Source organism: Vitis vinifera, chromosome 5 (assembly GCF_030704535.1).
Source record: "Vitis vinifera cultivar Pinot Noir 40024 chromosome 5, ASM3070453v1".
Taxonomy (NCBI): domain Eukaryota; kingdom Viridiplantae; phylum Streptophyta; class Magnoliopsida; order Vitales; family Vitaceae; genus Vitis; species Vitis vinifera.
The window spans coordinates 20,100,319-20,118,935 of record NC_081809.1 but is presented as its reverse complement, the minus strand read 5'-3'; the positions used below and the strand labels follow the sequence as shown (position 1 = coordinate 20,118,935).

At 34.5% G+C, this 18,617-nt stretch overlaps 2 protein-coding genes across 2 annotated transcripts; one reads left to right on the top strand and one right to left on the bottom strand.

The window, feature by feature from the left end:
* Positions 1–1,985: 1,985 nt before the first annotated feature.
* On the bottom strand, positions 1,986–11,355 carry LOC100245330 (protein TIC 22-like, chloroplastic). Its single transcript, XM_002268228.5, has 7 exons — positions 10,756–11,355; positions 10,597–10,671; positions 6,026–6,082; positions 2,791–2,850; positions 2,616–2,696; positions 2,508–2,543; positions 1,986–2,357 (listed from the first exon to the last, which is right to left on the bottom strand). The coding sequence occupies exons 1-7, from the start codon at positions 11,227–11,229 to the stop codon at positions 2,259–2,261; spliced, it is 882 nt and encodes a 293-aa protein (XP_002268264.1). The 5' UTR covers positions 11,230–11,355; the 3' UTR covers positions 1,986–2,258.
* A 104-nt stretch (positions 11,356–11,459) lies between these two features.
* LOC100267411 (V-type proton ATPase subunit F-like) lies at positions 11,460–18,549 on the top strand. Its single transcript, XM_002268025.4, has 5 exons — positions 11,460–11,600; positions 12,551–12,630; positions 14,311–14,392; positions 17,074–17,156; positions 18,138–18,549. Exons 2-5 carry the CDS (start codon positions 12,568–12,570, stop codon positions 18,300–18,302), a joined length of 393 nt encoding a protein of 130 aa, XP_002268061.1. The 5' UTR covers positions 11,460–11,600; positions 12,551–12,567; the 3' UTR covers positions 18,303–18,549.
* Positions 18,550–18,617: the final 68 nt, after the last annotated feature.

Here is an 18,617-nt window from a genome sequence, read left to right as displayed (position 1 = left end):
TTTCTCCAAAAAACACTTCAAGTGATTTTCCAATATTATAAGTGATTTTTCATATTTTAAAAATAATTCTTAAATTTTATCAAACATTTTTTTTTCAAAAACACTTTTTACACTAAAATATTTTTAAAATCACTGTCGATGGAGTCTTAATAGGTAATTCTCCTAAAACTACTTTCACTAAAAACACTTAACAAACACACTCTTAAAATTAATCCGATGAGTTATTTTCAAGTGTTTTTTAAAAAATCATTCTCATTATAAACAATTCAATATTCTATGAAACTATTATTCAAAGTAGACTCTTTTTATATTTTATTTTTTAAAATTAATGTAAAACCATATTTTCAAATAAAATAAATAAATATTACATTTTTAAAATACTATCTCTAAATGGACATTCAAAATAAATTTTAAAATAAGACTTCTCACAAATTTTTTGAAAACAATATTAAAAGTATTTAGCACAAAAATCATTATGGACACTTATTTCAAACATGGTCCTAATGCATACTTTAATGCCACAAAAGTCATTTTTAACCCAAACTGTAGATGTGGAGAAGATAGGGGTGTATGATGGTGGAACCATGATAACAAGTCTTTCTTTTTTGAGCAAATGATAAAATAATAGTACACATAAAGCTGAAGACATATCATAGCAGCTATTTGCTCTCCATTGCCATTCTTCATCATCTCAAGAATCTTATAATGAAAGGCAAGGGATGGAACCCAAAGTAATGAGAGAATTTTTATTTTATTTTATTTTAATTTTTTTAACTTTTTGGATCTATTATTAAGTGGAGAATAATAGAGCATTATGTAAAGTAGCATACTTTATTTTTATACTCAAACACACCTTAAGTATGGGTTAGTGATTGAACTAATAAAATGAAACTTACAAAGTGGATTCCTTCCATGGGAGACCATCCCTCCATAGAGAATTGTTTGATTCCAAATTCATATGGTGGGAATGGGACAAAAATTATACTTTAGTATAGAAAGGAAATTAATTATTTTAAAAAATAATTAAAAATCTCTAACCCAAAATATTCAACTCAAGCTCGACCCATTTCCATTTTTACAAACTTGAATTCACTTCAAGTGAAACTTAAGTTGGATGATTGTTAGAATTGTATCGGTCGAATTCAGGTTAACCCCATGTATAATGGCCCTTTAAACACAATCTTTTATACATTTATGTTAAAATTTAAATATTTATAAATATTATTAAATATTAAGTCAGGTTCAAGTTAGATTCCGGTTGCCCAAACCCTTGACCTAAGCCCAACCCGAATTAAGTTTGAGTTGAGAAACCTCAATCCAAACCCAACCTAAGTACTAAAAAAACTTGTCCAAACCCTCCTAAGCATTGGGTTGGGTTCAGGTTGGGCCCAACCAACCCATCAAAATTCCACCCCTACATAGTATATCAAATTTGGATATGATTTCTTGGAGAGATGGAAACGACTTTTTTTTTTTTTTTTAATAATCGTGGATGTCCAGGCCAACTTACGAGCACCTCGACTAATCTCAAAGGATCCTGAAGTTAACGACCGGGTAAACCTCCAATGGCCCTGAAGGGACTCAAACTGGTGACCATTAGGGAGGAAACCCAAGGTCGAACCAACTGAGCTACCTCTCAAGGTTGATGGAGATGGAAACAACTTAACCTGAGGAAGGTAGCAAATCTAGGAAATGAGTTCGAACAACTGAATACAAAGAGGAATAACTTCACTCAAACAACAGGGCCTAAATATATATGAGCATGGAAGAAAGATTCTACAATTTTAGGTGAGTAGCAGCTGTGGTTTTCTGAACTAGAAAGGCTCAGCAGCAGTCCTGGTACTAGTACGAGTTAAAACTATGTTAATCGAGCTGGAGCCAGACTCGGAAAAACCCACAAGCCCCAAACTGCTTCCATCAACCTACCCTTCGCATACCACCATCTACCGCTTTTGGCCAAGTTACAACAGATCAATTCAACGAGCTCAAGAAAGGAAAGATTTAACTACCAGGACATATTGGCCACCAGAAGTTGCAACAGCAGCAGAAACAACAAAAAAAGGTGGTACAGAAGAACCTTACAAATGTTTCATTTTTCTGACCTGGTATAACTGAAAGTATATTGCCATAACTGATAGGCAGCACCATCTGAAATTCATCTCCATTGGCAACCACTTTTCATGTATCAGTTATGACACAAGGAGAAAGGACTAGCAGTGACATTATATCAGGAGATTAACTCAAACATGTCTCACCACCTAACCATTTGCAGTAGCCTGTTGCTGGGGAGAACTGATTGATGCATCAAAGCCAGGTGGAATGAAAACAACATCATCCCACTGCCTACTAGCATTCTCCTGCAATATTTTTATTTTTTCATGTTACTTTGGTTTCTCATTTTAAATTAATACTCTGCTGCTTTGCAAGGAAGACCGAGAAAAACAACAAACAGCTGTACAATTCCAAATGTTCACTACCAGAAAACATTACATAGAGATACTCCTTACCTGCATCCCCTTTATTATTTCCTCAAAGACAGCAACCTACAAGATGGAAACCAAAAAGGGGTGTCAAAAACAGAAGATCCACCAGCAAAGTGGCATCCAAAACAATACCTGAATATCCCCCTGTCTGAAGGCAGGGTTTAACCGGTTCTGCTGGTTGGAAGCACTTAGTAATGAATTCTCTAGGTCTTCCTACAAAATCCCAATGATGAGAAATGAGCAAGTGTACATGCAATACCAAATATTTGATCAGAATAAATTTCAAGTTGGCATCTCCTCCACTAACTTTTCTGAAAAAAACTGGCCGATATTTCTTGTCTTGGCTCTGCAGTATCAAGCTCCTTGACTGAAACATGAGGTGTGAACAGTTCAAAACATCAGCATAAAATTCATGGGGTAACAGAGGAGATAGCATATATTGTCAGATCCAGGGATCAATGAAGAAAGCATAATCACAAGAGAAGGCTACTTCCAAGGAGTGACAGCAGATAGAACCAAAATCATGGCTTTGCAGTGCCTGGTCAAGCATTGACCGGCCAATAGTACCTATATTATTAATTTGAGTGCAATCCAAGATATCACCTAATGGGAGATCCTCACATGACATGGTGTCATTTCCTTCAACATCTGTTTCATAATTGAATTGCCTTAACAAGCAATCAACTCATGAAGGAACAATCCCAAAATGCAACACATGCTATAAATGTGTGGCACAAAGTTAATATTTTCCAAATATAAACAATGAGTCTAAACTAAACACTGGAAGAAATAGAGGACTTAAAAGTTTCCACAAGAACTGGGAGAGAAAGTATGCATTCATTCATTAGTAACAAATCATAATATTCAACCCTCCTGCAAGAAAACCTCATACACAAGGTTCAAATCCTTCAAGAAGCACAAATTTCAAATAATAATGCGAGCGAAATGGAAGGCTTTCCAGCAAGGAAGTAATGTTTCCACTTCAAGGAGGATTCCTCCAAAACTTTTTCTTTCACAATTATGTTCCAAGAACCTTCAACACAAGAAGCTGCTATGGCACAAGTGTATATTTAAAAATTGAATAAAATTGTAGATTACATATTTTGACTAGAACCATGGTTTCAAATATTTCTATAGCTGCTAGTATTATAATATGAGTAAACTAAAAGACAAGTTAGCAACGGATGTTACACAGTAAAACTCAAAGGGTATTCCAGATACACAAGCCTATTAAAATTTAAAGAAAAGTATTCCACAGTGAAATAGCAAAGCAACAAAATGAGAAAAACACACAAACAAACAAACAAAAACCCAAAAAACAAAAAAATAAATAAATAGAATATAGTAAAATTTCCCAGTAGGCATTAGGAACAATTATGCTTTTTGACATACATGAAAATTTGTATTAAACAACAAAATATTTTTCTCCTTTCAAGGATTTTGTATCAGACAATTGTTATAGAACAGTATGAGAATCAAAACAACCTAAAGTAACATTGTTCTCAGCTTTTTTTTTTTCCCAATGATAAATAAATTTCATCATCTTAATCTGGAAGAGCACAAGACTCTGATTTGGACAATGGTCAAAAGACTACTAGTTAATTAACAAAAACAATTTATTCAATTCTTAACATCCTCATTTTTTTTGTGGCCAAATCTTAATATCTCAACTCCCCCATTTATGCTCTCATGTTTCTAAGTCTTAGTTTTATGAAATGGCTACAATTCTTTCATAGAAGAAACAAAAGAAATGAGTGCAGGTCCCTGTTTTTCACACTCGGAGTTGTCTATTAGTTACCTTGAATGTTTGATATATTTTTTTTGATAGGTAAAATAGAAGTGTATATAAAAATGGGGGCACCAAAAGAGCGTCCAAAGCATACAGGAAGTATACACTAGTCGTCTAAAGGCAGAACCAAAAGCAAAGAGGGGCTACAAAAAACAACACCCCGCCCTCGGCTAGAACCCAACCAATCAAAGAAGTTGATTGAAGACAAAGGACTGTTATCTATACCACGATTACAAATTACAAAGAAAGGACTTTTTCAGCGTTTGGTTCAATAGCTCCTCATTTTCAAAAGTAATTTTATTTCTTTCCTTTCAAACTGTCCAAAAGATACATAAGGGGGTTGTCTTCCATCCTTTTTTGTGATTTTTGCCCACAAAAAGTAAGGTAGTATACTTTTGAGTTACATTAATCTTGTTTGAAGCATTTTAGTAATGGTTTACCTTTCATACAAGGAGTTGGTTATTTAGCTCCTTAAATATTTTTATTACATTTAGTGTTGCATTAATTAACAATTGATTTACTTTTCCAGAGGTTTTAAGATCAGGAAAACACATAAGAGCATTTGGACTAAGAAGAAAGCAACCGAGGGTTTCTTTACATCCTCTTTACTTTCACTAGCACCAAATCCAGAATGCAAGGTGATGACTGAACATCATTTTCTTTGTTCTTGCCACTACTTATGGTTACTTTGTTAGATTCAAGAAAATTTTCACTTTATCATCACTTAATGATGAAGCAAGAAAGCTAAGTGTAACTCTTAATTCACCTATCATCTATAATCTTATCATATCAGAATTTCTATCAACACATGCACAGCTATTGACTCATATGTTTGTGCACAGATAAAAATATTATCCTGTGTGTATATATTGGTGATTGATCACACAGTGCCACATTCATTGCACATGCTACCTACCAATTACTAAATATATATTGCATATGATTAGCCATTAAAAGTAACCAACAAAGAGGACTTGACACCAAAATGACACATACACAAACCTTTACTACATGCATTTATAGGAGAAATGTCAGAAATTCTAGTGGTACTCTCATTTTCTTCATCACTAGTGATATAGCAGAGGCAGTGCATATGTACAACACAGAAATCGTGGTCATGAAAAAGGAGGTGGTTATTGAGGTTTTCAGGACCACAGTGGTGGTGACAGAGTGGCCACTAGCAATGATGACAATATGGAGATGGTGGCAGTGTGACCTGATGATGGTAGAGTAGAGGGGACTAGTGTAGAATGCTACAACCAAAGCAACAGTAGTATTTGTGAGTGGTGATAGTGATTCTGGGGTTACAGGGTTGATACAGTAAATTAATGCTGAAGCTTAAAGATTTTTGAAAGGAAAAAAAAAATATATATATATTATAGAAATTACAATTATGTCCATTAATTGTGTATTATGAAATCAAAAAATAAATATCAGGTCAAGGGTATTACTGGAAGTAAATCTATGAGCTAGCTTCAAACATGCATCTAGTAGTGACAAGCACAGCGGGGTCAACGTAAGGTAGTAAATTGTTACACAATTGCCATTTTTTGTCATACAAAGAATGCACCAGATCTTCATCATCACTAAATTAGCCGTTTTGCACAAAGCAAGATAATGTCAATCATATTCCAAAATCCATTTGGGTTTTTGTTCCTTATAAATCATGGTCTCATCTAAAGTCAAGATGTTGACAAGGTAACACAGATACTGAAAGAAAATTATTTAGAATGACCAATGCTAATACGAGAACCTGGAAAACTGGAACCCCGGAGAAGCCATCATCAGAAAAACCAGCCTTTTCCATCACCTAAAATAAGAGGCATAAAAATCATTCTTCAAAAAAAATGTTGGATGAACAAAATAAAAGATCACAAGCACAATAAGTTACACAAGATCCGCAAATGTCCAGAGTATGAAACGTAACTATGCTTCACAGAAGAGAACAATCATAGAAATAACATAAAGAGAAGTATCATATTACAATTTTCACCATTCAATAAGCTGTTCAAATCTTCTAAGAAACTTGCAATATACCTTCATTCCAATCCGAAAAAATAGACAGAGCAAACTCAAAAAAATTAGGTCATGTCAAATTAAGTCATATAGTTATCACTAAATCCAAATTAGTCTTGCTTTAGTAAAGTGTTACCAGAAATAGATATGCCTATTTATTTGTTTTGAAAAATGAAATTGACTCATACCAGATAATATAAAGAAAATTATTTCCTTTTCATGTATTTTCTAATTTCTCCCAATTGAATGCACTCCTGCATGAAAAGGAACATTTAAAAGAAGATATGGGCATAAAAAAAATTAGAATTAAAATTAAAAAGTCATCATATGTGTGTGTATATATATATATATAGGTGGGAATCAACCTTCAACAACAGACAGGTCATAAGCACTATATATTTATGTTCAAACTAAAATAATTCATACAAAAAGGTGGGAAACAAGGGAAAGTTATGCTAGTAAATATTATTCAAAAACCAAGTTATTACATTATATTGCAAAATATAACATAATACAAATGGGGACAAGGGAAAGTTCTCTTAGTGAATAAATATCATTCAACATCCAAATTTACATCACATTGCAGCTAGTCCTTTTTACAGCCCAGATATATTAAGACCCACAAACTGAAACTACTAAAGATATAGCATTACAAGTCTTAAAATACGAAAGTCAACGGTAACAAAAGTCAGATATCGCACATATTGCACTAATTAAAACTTGCCAGCCCTTTTCCTAATAATTAAAAATAAAAATTATACAATAAAGAAAAATATACAAGTATTTTCCCTTTTTCATGGTTTCTTCTTTCTCCTTTTAAATACCCATTCCTTCACAAAGAAGAAGGAATCATCAGGTATAATATAGGCATAGACAAGACAAGCTACCTAAAGGCTGTTCTTTAGTGCAATATCAAAGAGTATCAAATTTAGTCAATCTTTGCAGTGACCATCGACATCATTCTCACCCAGCTGACAATAACTACTCCTCAAGTTAAAGAGAGTTCATAGAGGATTGCATAATTCTACAACCACCCTCATTCTTTAGCATGATCGAATCTTAACCCAGTTGGATTTTGGAGTCTCAACCTTTTTGCAGTTGATGACAAAAATAATAAATAAATTGAAGTCTTCTAGGGAATAGATTCAGTTTACATTAGCAAGCAAAGGTCCATATCCCACGCCTTATGCTAAAGAGAATGGATCTATCCCAAGGTGTCTTCTTAAGCCACTACCAAGAGAAGCCTTTGTTGGCAAATAAGCAAGCACAGCTCTGATTAAAAAAAAAAAAAATGCAAGCACAGCACTTGATACCAACTGAGCAACTACAGGTTGGTAAGGTCAATACTTCATCTTCCAAAAGTATTAAAATCAGGTTGCCTCCTTAAATGGATTTAAATCATGCTACAAGTAAAAACCTTAAATGAGGGATCCTTAACTCTTTATATGTACATTTAAATCATACTATAGGTAAAAACCTCAAGTAGAGAGGCGCTTACCTCCCTATATACATTTAAATCATGTTACAATTAAAAACTCGATAACAGGGTCAACAGTCATACTAAATCAAAGTCAAATAAAATGCATGTAAAAAATAAGGGCTAGTGACATTTCAGACAACACTTTTAGATGAGTTAAAAATGATGTGGCAAAATGAAGTATCCAAAAGGCAATGCCTTTACATGTCTCGATGCTAAAATTGCTTTAGAGGTTCTAGTATGAGCTTCTTCAAATGCAAGAAACCAAAAAGAAAAAGAACAACTGAGAAGACCAAAGAAGATTATGGGTCTCACAGTAAAAAAAAAAAAAAAAAGAGGATCTAATTCCAAGAATATAAATGAAAGAGACATTTATGCCATTCAACACCATGAGTCAATAAAAATACTAATTCCTCCTAAAACCGAAAATGTTAATGTTATATTGGCAGCTGAAATCTGTCTATTACATCACTAGCTAGCGTGGTAATGGGTTAGTGTGAAATTTGGAGGTTCCAGGTTCAAATCTTAGTAGAGATCCCAAAAGATCAATATTCAACAAGACTAACACCTAAACTTCAGTATAAAATTGTGGCTATCATATACAAATTAAACAAGTTGAAAAAACTAACGATAACAACAAACAAAAACAAAAACACTCTTTTCAGCTGCAAACCTGAGGACTAACCCCACAAGCAAAAGGGTTAGAAACTTGCCTGGAATTCCAAGGAATGGATATATGGAAGAAGCCCATATAGACAAAGTACTTTTGCAGAAGTAATCATGGGAATATATGAGCACAAGATTCCACATAGCACCACTACGCCTACTAAGCAACGCATCTTTAGCCAATTCAAGGAAGGACCCAAACATCCCAAACAAAGAAAAGGCCAAGTGCCAGAAGCCAGAATCCCACTACAATGAATCAGTACCCGAAGCACACCACTTTAATTTATGGTTTGTTCATAATGCATAGTAATCCTCCAGTATGTTTTTGGGGTTTTTATCTCATCAAAGAAAAAATTGATTCCATCATTAATTATTTGATATCAATTACATTTTATACTACTCATCAAAATTCAAAGATCCCTCATTTGTGAATCAAAAGTCCCAATTAGAATAAACTCCCAAACTTCCATGCATGCAAGATCTTATAACTATTAAGTCCATCACCTCACATGTTCTGTGCGCCTTTTTAATAAAATGATTATGCTGGTTTTGATCGCGCTGCTTTTATTACACCTTGAAATAATTATCATTCATCTTTATTATGTTAACAAAACCCCTCACTTATCAAAAAAAAAAAATTATGTTAATAAAACTCCTCATTTCTTAGTAGGAAGGAAATTGAAACTTGTTTTTAGGAAGTCAGCAACTAGTTCAACAAATTGAATCAAACTGCAGCTATTTGTAACTGTTTTGCATCAAAGAATAGGGTGGTTTTTCCAACGGTCAGTTACATGGAGCGCAAACAAATGGGTTTAAATATCTTAAGGTGCCAGATATTAGAAGTTTAAACATTGAAGACAAATCCTTGCCTATCCACTACCCTAGTTTATAAAATGTTGTTTGTTAAATGATAATGACCACTGATGAACATAGTTTTTAATTTTCAATTGAACAAGTTTTTCTATAATTTTTGTTACACTTTTGTGACCATGGTTCTAAATACTGGATGATAGATCACATAATCCAAGAAGTGATGGCATTAGTTATACACAAGTCTCAAACATAGCAATCTTGGCTAATGTAACATCTTTACAGAAACAGAAACAGTATTAATCTGAATCAACTCATATGAACCACATTGGCCCCCTCATATTTATGAGACATAGGAATTAAAACAGTAAAGGGTTTGTTCAAAGATCCTAATCGTTTCCACATTTGAACCAAAGAGAGTTAGAAAACAATATTTGTTCCGGATGTATAATATTTGAAGGCATAAAAAAATATATATGGTTTAGATTTGGAAACAAAGTTCTTGAGACAACAAGTTTACACCATTTCCAACTCTGATTCAACAAAAAAGATTAGAGAAAATTTTTATGGCAAAATGACTTTTTTTCTTCTCAATTTATCTGCACGAATATTCCACAATGAAGAATTTTGCCAATATCATATTTAAAGCATCTTTCAACACAGCCACTCCCAATCCTGACAAAGGCAATGGTTGGGGTAGGTACTTTGCCAACATAAAATATACAATCAATCATCACTCTGCATAAACATGAATCCGGAATAGATAGAATAAGAAATGAGGCTATTGGCAAGAAGCTAACCAGTTGAACTACATGTCAAGCAAACTGTTTAAGATGGTTTAGACATATGCAACAAAGATAAACAAATGTAACAGCACAGAGAAGTAATCCAATTCATGTGGAAAGTACCAAAAGGATATGATCTAAGCCAGAAAAGGAATGACCAAAGGGAATTAGAGCTGCCAAAGATATGACTCTAAAACAAGCTTGATGGACAAAAAATAAAAAAATAAAAAATAATAATAATAATAATAATAATAATTCACATAGCTAATGAAAAGCAGTATGAATAAAAGCCTTCAATAAGCTTAGTAGATTAGACATTACAGCATGACACTTGGATCAAATTTTACCAAGTATCATTAATTAAATAAAAACCCTTCACAACCAACAGAAAATTTCAACTTGGGAACATATTTTCCCTGGAAAATTTTCTCCAAAACCTTTAAAAGACTCAAGGGTGTATTGGTTTAAAATTTTATTTGATTTGCATAGGATTAAATATTGGGTGCTTAATCCACTCCACATCCAATGAACTGGGAAGCAACAAAAAAATTATTTTGGCAAATTACTCACTCTAAGTGCATTCTTGACTTGGGTTGAGTCCGGCATCAACCTAAATGCAACCCCATCAAGCTTTAGCTGAAAAACCTGCAAAACCCATCAAATAATCAATCAAATACACAAAGCCACAGCCAGAGCGCCAGAAACCAAGAAACAGAGCTTATTACAAACCTTGTTCAGAGCAACAGCGACCACTTTGGAGCCTTGCCGCATTCCGGGGTCCATCAATTTCATCTGCTCGAGAAGCGTCTCAGCATCCTCCTTCTTGAGACAAAACAACCCAAGGGACTTCCCAGTCCTCACACCCGAAACCAACACGAATTCATCCGAAGAGTTGCTGAGGGCGTACACGGGCACTCCCGCCAACCGCTCCTCAATTGCACTTGCGGGCATGCCCCCTCCATCCCCGCGAATACGAGCCCAAACTGGAGCCTTTCCGGGGCATCGTAGGGCGCGTTTGGCGTGGTTTTGGAGGTTGGAGATGGTAGACTCGAAGTGGGTTTTAGGGTCGAATGGGAGATTGGGGAAGTGGCTGAGAAAAGCGGAGCAGTGATTTTGAATGTCGGTGAGAGCTTGCTGGAGATTGAGTTGTGGTGGCTTTGATGCTGAAGGCGTGTCCAGGTGTTTGGGCTTGAGGAAATTCATGTTCCTTTTCCCTATGTTTTCTCAGAAGATTTGGGTTCGAGAATTCGAGGGTGGTGGGGTTTCTCCAGGGAAATGAAGAGGAAAGCAGCCGAGGATTTAGAGGGGGTTTGAATTTGGGCTGGGATGTCATCGAAAGCTCTGTTACAACTTACCTTTACACATAGTAGAAATCAGCCCACTTACAGTCCACCAGTTCAAAAATTGGGCCGCCACTGGACCAGGCCCAGGCCCATAGAATTACCGCCCTACTGACGCCTAACTCACGCTGTACGCTACTTTTAGGCCTGTTTGCAGCACAAGAAGGTCCGATCTCTACGGCATTCAATAATTTCTTCTCCATACCTGCGTTTCGATCCATCTCTGAGTTCAAGGTACTGCTCCAATCTATATTCCCAATTCAATCAATCGAATTCTAGGTTAGATACAATCGTTTGGATGCTGAGAAAATAATGAGAAACGAAAGAAAATTTTGAATCTTAAAATTTTCACCATCATGGTAGTGGAGAATACAGAAATTGACACTTTACCTTAAAATCGTGTGATTCTTTGGCTTAGTTGATCTGAATTTTGGATTTTTGACAGCAAACGGAGTGAAAGAATACAGGTATCAAAAAGTGGTTTTCTTTTATTTTTCTTCTTTTTCTACTTAAAATTGGCTTAGATGACCTGATTTTTAATTTTTCGGAAGCAGAAGATGAGAGATGACAAAATTTGTGTTCTTTTATTTCTCTATTTTATTGGAATCCAAACAAAGATTTAGGGTTTCTCTTTGAATGTTTTTAACTTGTCAATGTTATTGCTGAAAACTTTGAAATCTAGGATTTTAGGTTGAAGCTAGAATTTTTATAAAATTAACTATTTGGAAATATTATCCTGTAAAATCATACGTAGAAAAGATTTTGGCTTCAATTATTGTTGACTAATTTTACCATGGAAAGATAAATGGTACCCACCATGCTGCCAATGAATCCCATTGTAAATGGAAGCCTACGTAGGAAAAAAGGAACAACTACGAAAAAAAAAATCTAAAAACTCCTTATTGAAAGAAGAAAAGAAAGAACTTTAAAGTGCAAAATAAGTGAAATGAATTTAATTTTATCATCTATAACCAATAAATAATAAAAATTTATTATGATCTTTAAGGTGATTTTAGTATGATTTTTGCTATCAAATAGTAAAGATGTGGGACACAAGGGGAAGTTAGTGATATAGTTGGAGTACTTTGGGCAGCAAAAGGTTTACAAGCTCTTTGTAGTATTTTAATTTTTTTTATTAGTGGGTTAGTTGCATTCTCTGTTATTTATTTAAATTGCTGTTGCAGTTGAATTTTCAAAAGCAATGGCTGGCAGAGCTCAAATCCCCACTAAAAGCTCGGCACTCATTGCTATGATTGCTGATGAGGTATGGATTAATGTAGTTTCTCCATGGCTTTATTAATGGAACTATACCCAATTCTTATGTTTTAGACACTTGAACTAGTGTTTTTTTTATGTTGACATATATGTATGATTGTTCAGTTTTAAGCTGGGTTTGTGTCTCTTAACACTTTTGAATTGAGGTTTCTGTTTTCTACTTTGCATTTTTTCCTCTTGAAGAAGTCTGAAATCAATAAATTCATACAGCTGGATATATAACAAGTACAAGTTGGCTATCATGGTCATCATGCTGTTATTGAAGGGGTAACTCATGGCATTTAAAATCATTTCTTATATCTGGGTTGGCTTGTACCTCCTTCGAAAAAACATCTTCCAACTACTTTCTTCCTTTACCTGTGTTCCAAAACCATGAGTGGCAGTTGAGCCAATAGTATTTTGCATATTTGTGTCTATCAAAAAAAAAAAAATACATTTCTATACAAGATCATGAATGGTTTGGCTTGAGGCCAGGGGGAACACTAGTACAATATACCAATTAGATATGAATCAAACATATACTATCTTGAGGATCCGTTTCAACCCAAACCCTTTTGAATCACATGTTGCTTGCTAGCATTGGTAGATATGTTAGGCAAAAACCTCTGCTGTGCATTGATTTTCATTTGCTGCTGCAAAACCTGAAAATGACCCCCTGCTTGAAGCTCTCCTCCAATGACAGCTTGTTTAGGGTCACATTCAGCCACATCATCAAATTTCAATCTTATCCATATTTTTAGTGGTGATTCCCATTCAATAAAAGCATATTCTTCCTGGGTTGAGCTTCCAAACCTGAAAGATAATATCCTGTGCTTTCTGGAAGCATCAAGACTTTGGATCTATCCAATTTATGGGTGGAAGGGGATTCTGCTATCTTGATGTTTTATGTGTTTAGGTCAGAAAAAGGCCCTTGGAAGTACATCATGTGGCTACGCCAAATCCTAGATCTAGCTAGAAGGTTGGGATGTTCCTTTTCTTGGTGCCCAATTGAGCTGATGATGTTGTAGATAGATTAGCAAAACATGGAGCTAAGTAAATGGTTTTTTCTGTGGGGAATTTTTTTTATTCCATTGAATTGTTCATTGTTCCTCTACTTTGTTCATGTTTTTGCTTAATCCTTGATCTATATAGCTATCTTACTGATCTTGTTAGGCATTTCCCTCTTCTTTTTTCATTATCCTTTATACTTTTAGAAGGATTTTGCATCATTCATTTGTGCTTAAAAATTCTTATTAATGGATTATTTATTTCTAATTAAAAAGGGGGGAAAAAAAGATCTGGACTTGTTTTGGTTGCCTGGGAAAATGAACCCCGTGGTCTTTGTGGTAACATGGTAATGATTGTCCACTACATTTTTATTTCTCTTTGGGCACATTAGTTTGTGTTTGAGCTGTTAACCTGCTCATGTCATGTTGGTTAGTACTCCATTAATAGCCTTTTCCTAGGATATTTCCAGTTGATTCCTACATGCCTACCTTAGTTCAGTTTACCACTTGATCTGTAGAGATTATATTTCCAGGAAAGTTCAGTAATTGCTCAGCTAAAGTAATTTAACTGTATATTTCATAAACTGTGCATCATAATTATTTATTTCTTGATAAATTGTCACAAAGCCACATGGTTTTCACTAGGTTTTTTATTTATCTGATGGATGATTGTTCATATGCAGGACACTATAACTGGGTTTTTGCTGGCTGGAGTGGGTAATGTTGACTTGCGGAGAAAGACAAATTATCTCATTGTTGACTCAAGTACGTTTACGAGTTTAGTTGATCCTAGAGTATTATAGGTTGCTTATCCTTTAGTTGATTGAATTTTTAGGTTAACATAAAGATATAAATCAAATTAGCTCTCCATATGCTGATTTGCTATTTTTGTATCCATTGTTATACCATTTACAAAATCTAACCTCTGCCAACTATTGAATTGTTGATGATATTGTAACTGATTAAACCATTTACAAGAGATATTGTTGTACTTTTCTGGTGAATTCACCTCACAGTATCCTTAGCATGAGACCTTTTCATGTACTAGAATTGGCAATGGTGAATTCCCTTTCACCTTCCATGTTAAAGAATTGTTGGCCTCTGCCATTACTATTTACTATCCCTAAAATTCCTCCATAAATAAGTTCCTACTTTATGGCACTCCTAGGTCAATCTTTTAACCATGCAACTCAAAGGCCTTTAATACCCATATTTTTGTCTCCTTAAGTTGAACTCATTTAGTTATTTTATTTCACCATTTTCATTTCTTCTGTAAAAACAATGTTCCGTATAATCATGTTCTAGTATATTTCACTCTCATCTATATCAATGATGGGAATGGCTTCTTTAGTCTCTATTTTTTTTTTTTTTTAATTTCTAACATCTTAAAAATTACTATTAAAGATTTGGACAGCTGTCCTGAACTTTCTCTCCCACCAATGACTACTTAGAACTTCCATTCCCTTCAGCCAATAATCATGAAACAATTGTTAAAACAGAAGATTAATTTGACACCTTAAACCTCTCTTGCTCTTTGCATTTCTCCAAAAACTCTACACCCATGTGGTAATGCACCCCTATATTGTGTGTCCTACCTCTAGTATAGCATAAAGTAAGGTAGAATGGTCTGTGGGGAATGGCTATTAGAGTTATTTATTTTTGTTTTGGGATAGTCAAGAAAGTAAACGAAACTTATGCCTTGAGTGATGACTTCGACAGTAAAAAAATGCCTCAAGCTGCAATATTGAGGCTCAAGTCCCTTTGAATTTCTTTCTTACATGTGAACTACATTCAGGAAACCCACACTTCATTCCCTGAGGCATGCTTTCTCTCTAAGATGGATGCTTCATGCTCCTGAAATATTAATATATCAAAATCCCTTTGGATTTCAGCCTTATGTATGAACTACATTCAGGAAACCCACACTTTAGTCCCTGAGGCATGCTTTCTCCCTAAGATGCACGCTTCACACTCCTGAAATGTTAATATATCAACATTTGTGTTTTAAAAGTTCTAAGGAAACTGCACAAGGGAACGGAGAGAATATTGGTGTTTGGCTCACAAACCTTCTCCACATTATTTTCAGTTAAACTTCCATAATAATAAAACTCTGCACTTGGCTGCATGCTGAAGCTATGAGGGTCTTATTATAGTCTATGGCTATTAGATTGAATTTCCCTTCAAAACTCTAATCTTAAACAGCATTACCAAATGTACATTGGTTTAGACTGGCACATTATGTTGTTATCTCCTTAAGAAGACAGAATTATGAATGCACCTTAGCAGGGACAAAATTTATTTACTTTGGATTTGCACTTTCTACAGATCATAAAGGCTCCATCAACTGTTATCTAACAATGAGTATGTCTAATGCATGCCAATCCATATGACAAGATGCTAACATATAGTCAAAACTGACAGACAAGCAATCACTTCAACATACAATTGTTATAAGTTTGAAAGCATTTTAATAGGATTACCAGAAAATCACCTGTAAGTGATTTGAATTGTTAGTTCTTGATGTTGAGTCCCAAGCTTATTCATAATAACAGTACATTGTCATAGGTGGACCTTTACATATGATATCGCTACAAGCTTATTATCTGAGTAAAATGTGTGCATACACTTATTTGGCAACCCCATAAATAGTATAGAAATATGCAGATTGAAAATTTCATCACTTTTTTTGTCAAAAGTGTTGCTGAAGCTTTTGTATGGTGAGCATGGCTGTTTCCTATCTCCTCCGCTTCAGATCCTCAAATTTTGCGCTAAATTTTGAATCTTGGTTGTTTAGATAGGCTATACTCCATTGGTAAATTAAAATGTTCTGGATCTTGAAATCATTTGATGTTAATTCTGATTACAGTTATTTTGCTCCTTATTTGATTGTTATATTTTTGGATTTAATTATGAGGATTAGATCCAACCACCTTATGTCAAAATGTAATCAAATGGTCAATAGAAGGACACTCTAGATCAAGAAGTTGATTTGATGCTAAGTAATTTTTTAATTGATAATGCTGGATAAAATAATTTTTCTCGTCCCTTTTTTATTTCATTCATGTGCCATTTTGACTTAGTTCTAAGACAGGGCACTTGCGTCACAGCAGCAATGAGGCTGTCACAGCAGTAATAAGGCTGTCACTCAAAGAAGAGTTCAGTTTATCACTTAATGGTTCTTGCAATAAGTGTATCAGAAAATAATATCTCCTTTGTCACTTGGACTGATAAGGTTGGCATGAGTAAAAAAAATTGGGATTGTTGTAGTTCCTTAAAATTCGAATATCTGGTTGTGTATCCTTAATTAGTGCCAGTCTCTACTTTAAATCAGATTAAATTCTTTTATGTGAATTGGGCAACTTGTGTACCCTTATTTATTTCAGTATCTAATGAAGTTTATCAATGGTCATTTCATTGGCTAATGAGGTCATTTTGTTCTTTCTTAGAAACAACTGTAAAACAAATTGAAGATGCATTCAAGGAATTCACCACAAAGGAAGACATTGCTATCATTTTAATAAGCCAATATGTAAGTGTTTCTTTCACTATGACATTTAATAATTTTTTTTCGGCCCCTTTACTGTTAAGCATGCAGGTAAACCTTAACATGTTGATCCACCAACACTTTATGTTCTCTTATGGAACTGGAGGATTCCTGATGGGGCAAAAGGGAAAATAGCTCAAGCTCTAGCATTAGTAACTCACCAAACAACTGATCCTCCAATCCACACTAATACACGGGGTTTAATTTACTGGTTTAGGCAGAGACCCTAGAACCAAGTTCTGTTTAGTATTTGATGCTATGCTTGCTGAAGGCATCCTGAAAATTGAACAAGGAATTGATTTTTGAAGTTAGAGTAAGGAAAATGTCCTTGGGAAACGTTTTGGACCTTCGGATGATTAGATTTTGGAAAATCTTCTTGAGGAATAAAAGGGAAAAAGAAGGGGATCCTTGCACTTAATCAATATGAAACTTTCACAGGGAATGTAGCAGTATATTGATGTTATTTTGTAAATATGAATTGCACTACTTTCCTGTGTCATCTTCCAATCAAGGGGATTAATCACATGGGGAAATGACTTTTACCCCAATAAAAATAGTGATGATCTCAAAATTATTGAAGTATTTTGAATTCATTAATAGTTAAAGGAGCCTAGTTTCCCTCCGATATTGTGTTTTTACATGGCAAATGCTGCACATAACCCTCCATTACTGTTAAGTTAAAATAAAATATATATATATATATATATATATAGATATAAAAGTAACCACAGAGAATCAAGCCCCACAATCCCACTCTTAGTTTCTTCTCCCTCTTACAGGCTTCTGTTGTATAAAATCAAATTTGGGTGTTATGTACATGAGCATAATGTGTGTGCTAATCTGGTTATTCTAGAGCAATACCATTTCATCTTGACAAAATAAAAAATGAAATTTCATGAGGGTGGCCTTTGATATTTGGTATGAAGAGTCTAATTATGTGTAATCATCATGGCATCTGAATTTCAGGTTGCGAACATGATAAGGTTCCTAGTAGATAGCTACAACAAGCCGGTACCAGCAATTCTGGAGATTCCATCCAAGGACCATCCTTACGATCCTGCTCATGATTCAGTTCTCTCACGAGTGAAGTACCTCTTCTCTGCTGAGTCTGTGGCATCCGGAAGGCGTTGATCATCTTAAAGCACTTGCTTCAATTCTGCACACCACTATCTCTAGTACTTGGTTACTGTGTTATTTTGAATTGTTTTTGCTTCATTTCTGTATTTCAAATCCAAATCCAAATCCAAATCCAAGTCCAAAGAGGATGTAAGTTATGAAGATCATTCAAATGAACTGTCATGAGAAAAGCCCAAACTTTGTGGTCGGAGCTGACTTCATCAAGACTTTCCTATATACAATAATTTTTAATTCCAGAAAATGCCTTGAACTATCGCCTCTGGGATTCACAGTTAAAAAAAAGAGGAGAATTTTAGCTTATTTGGAATT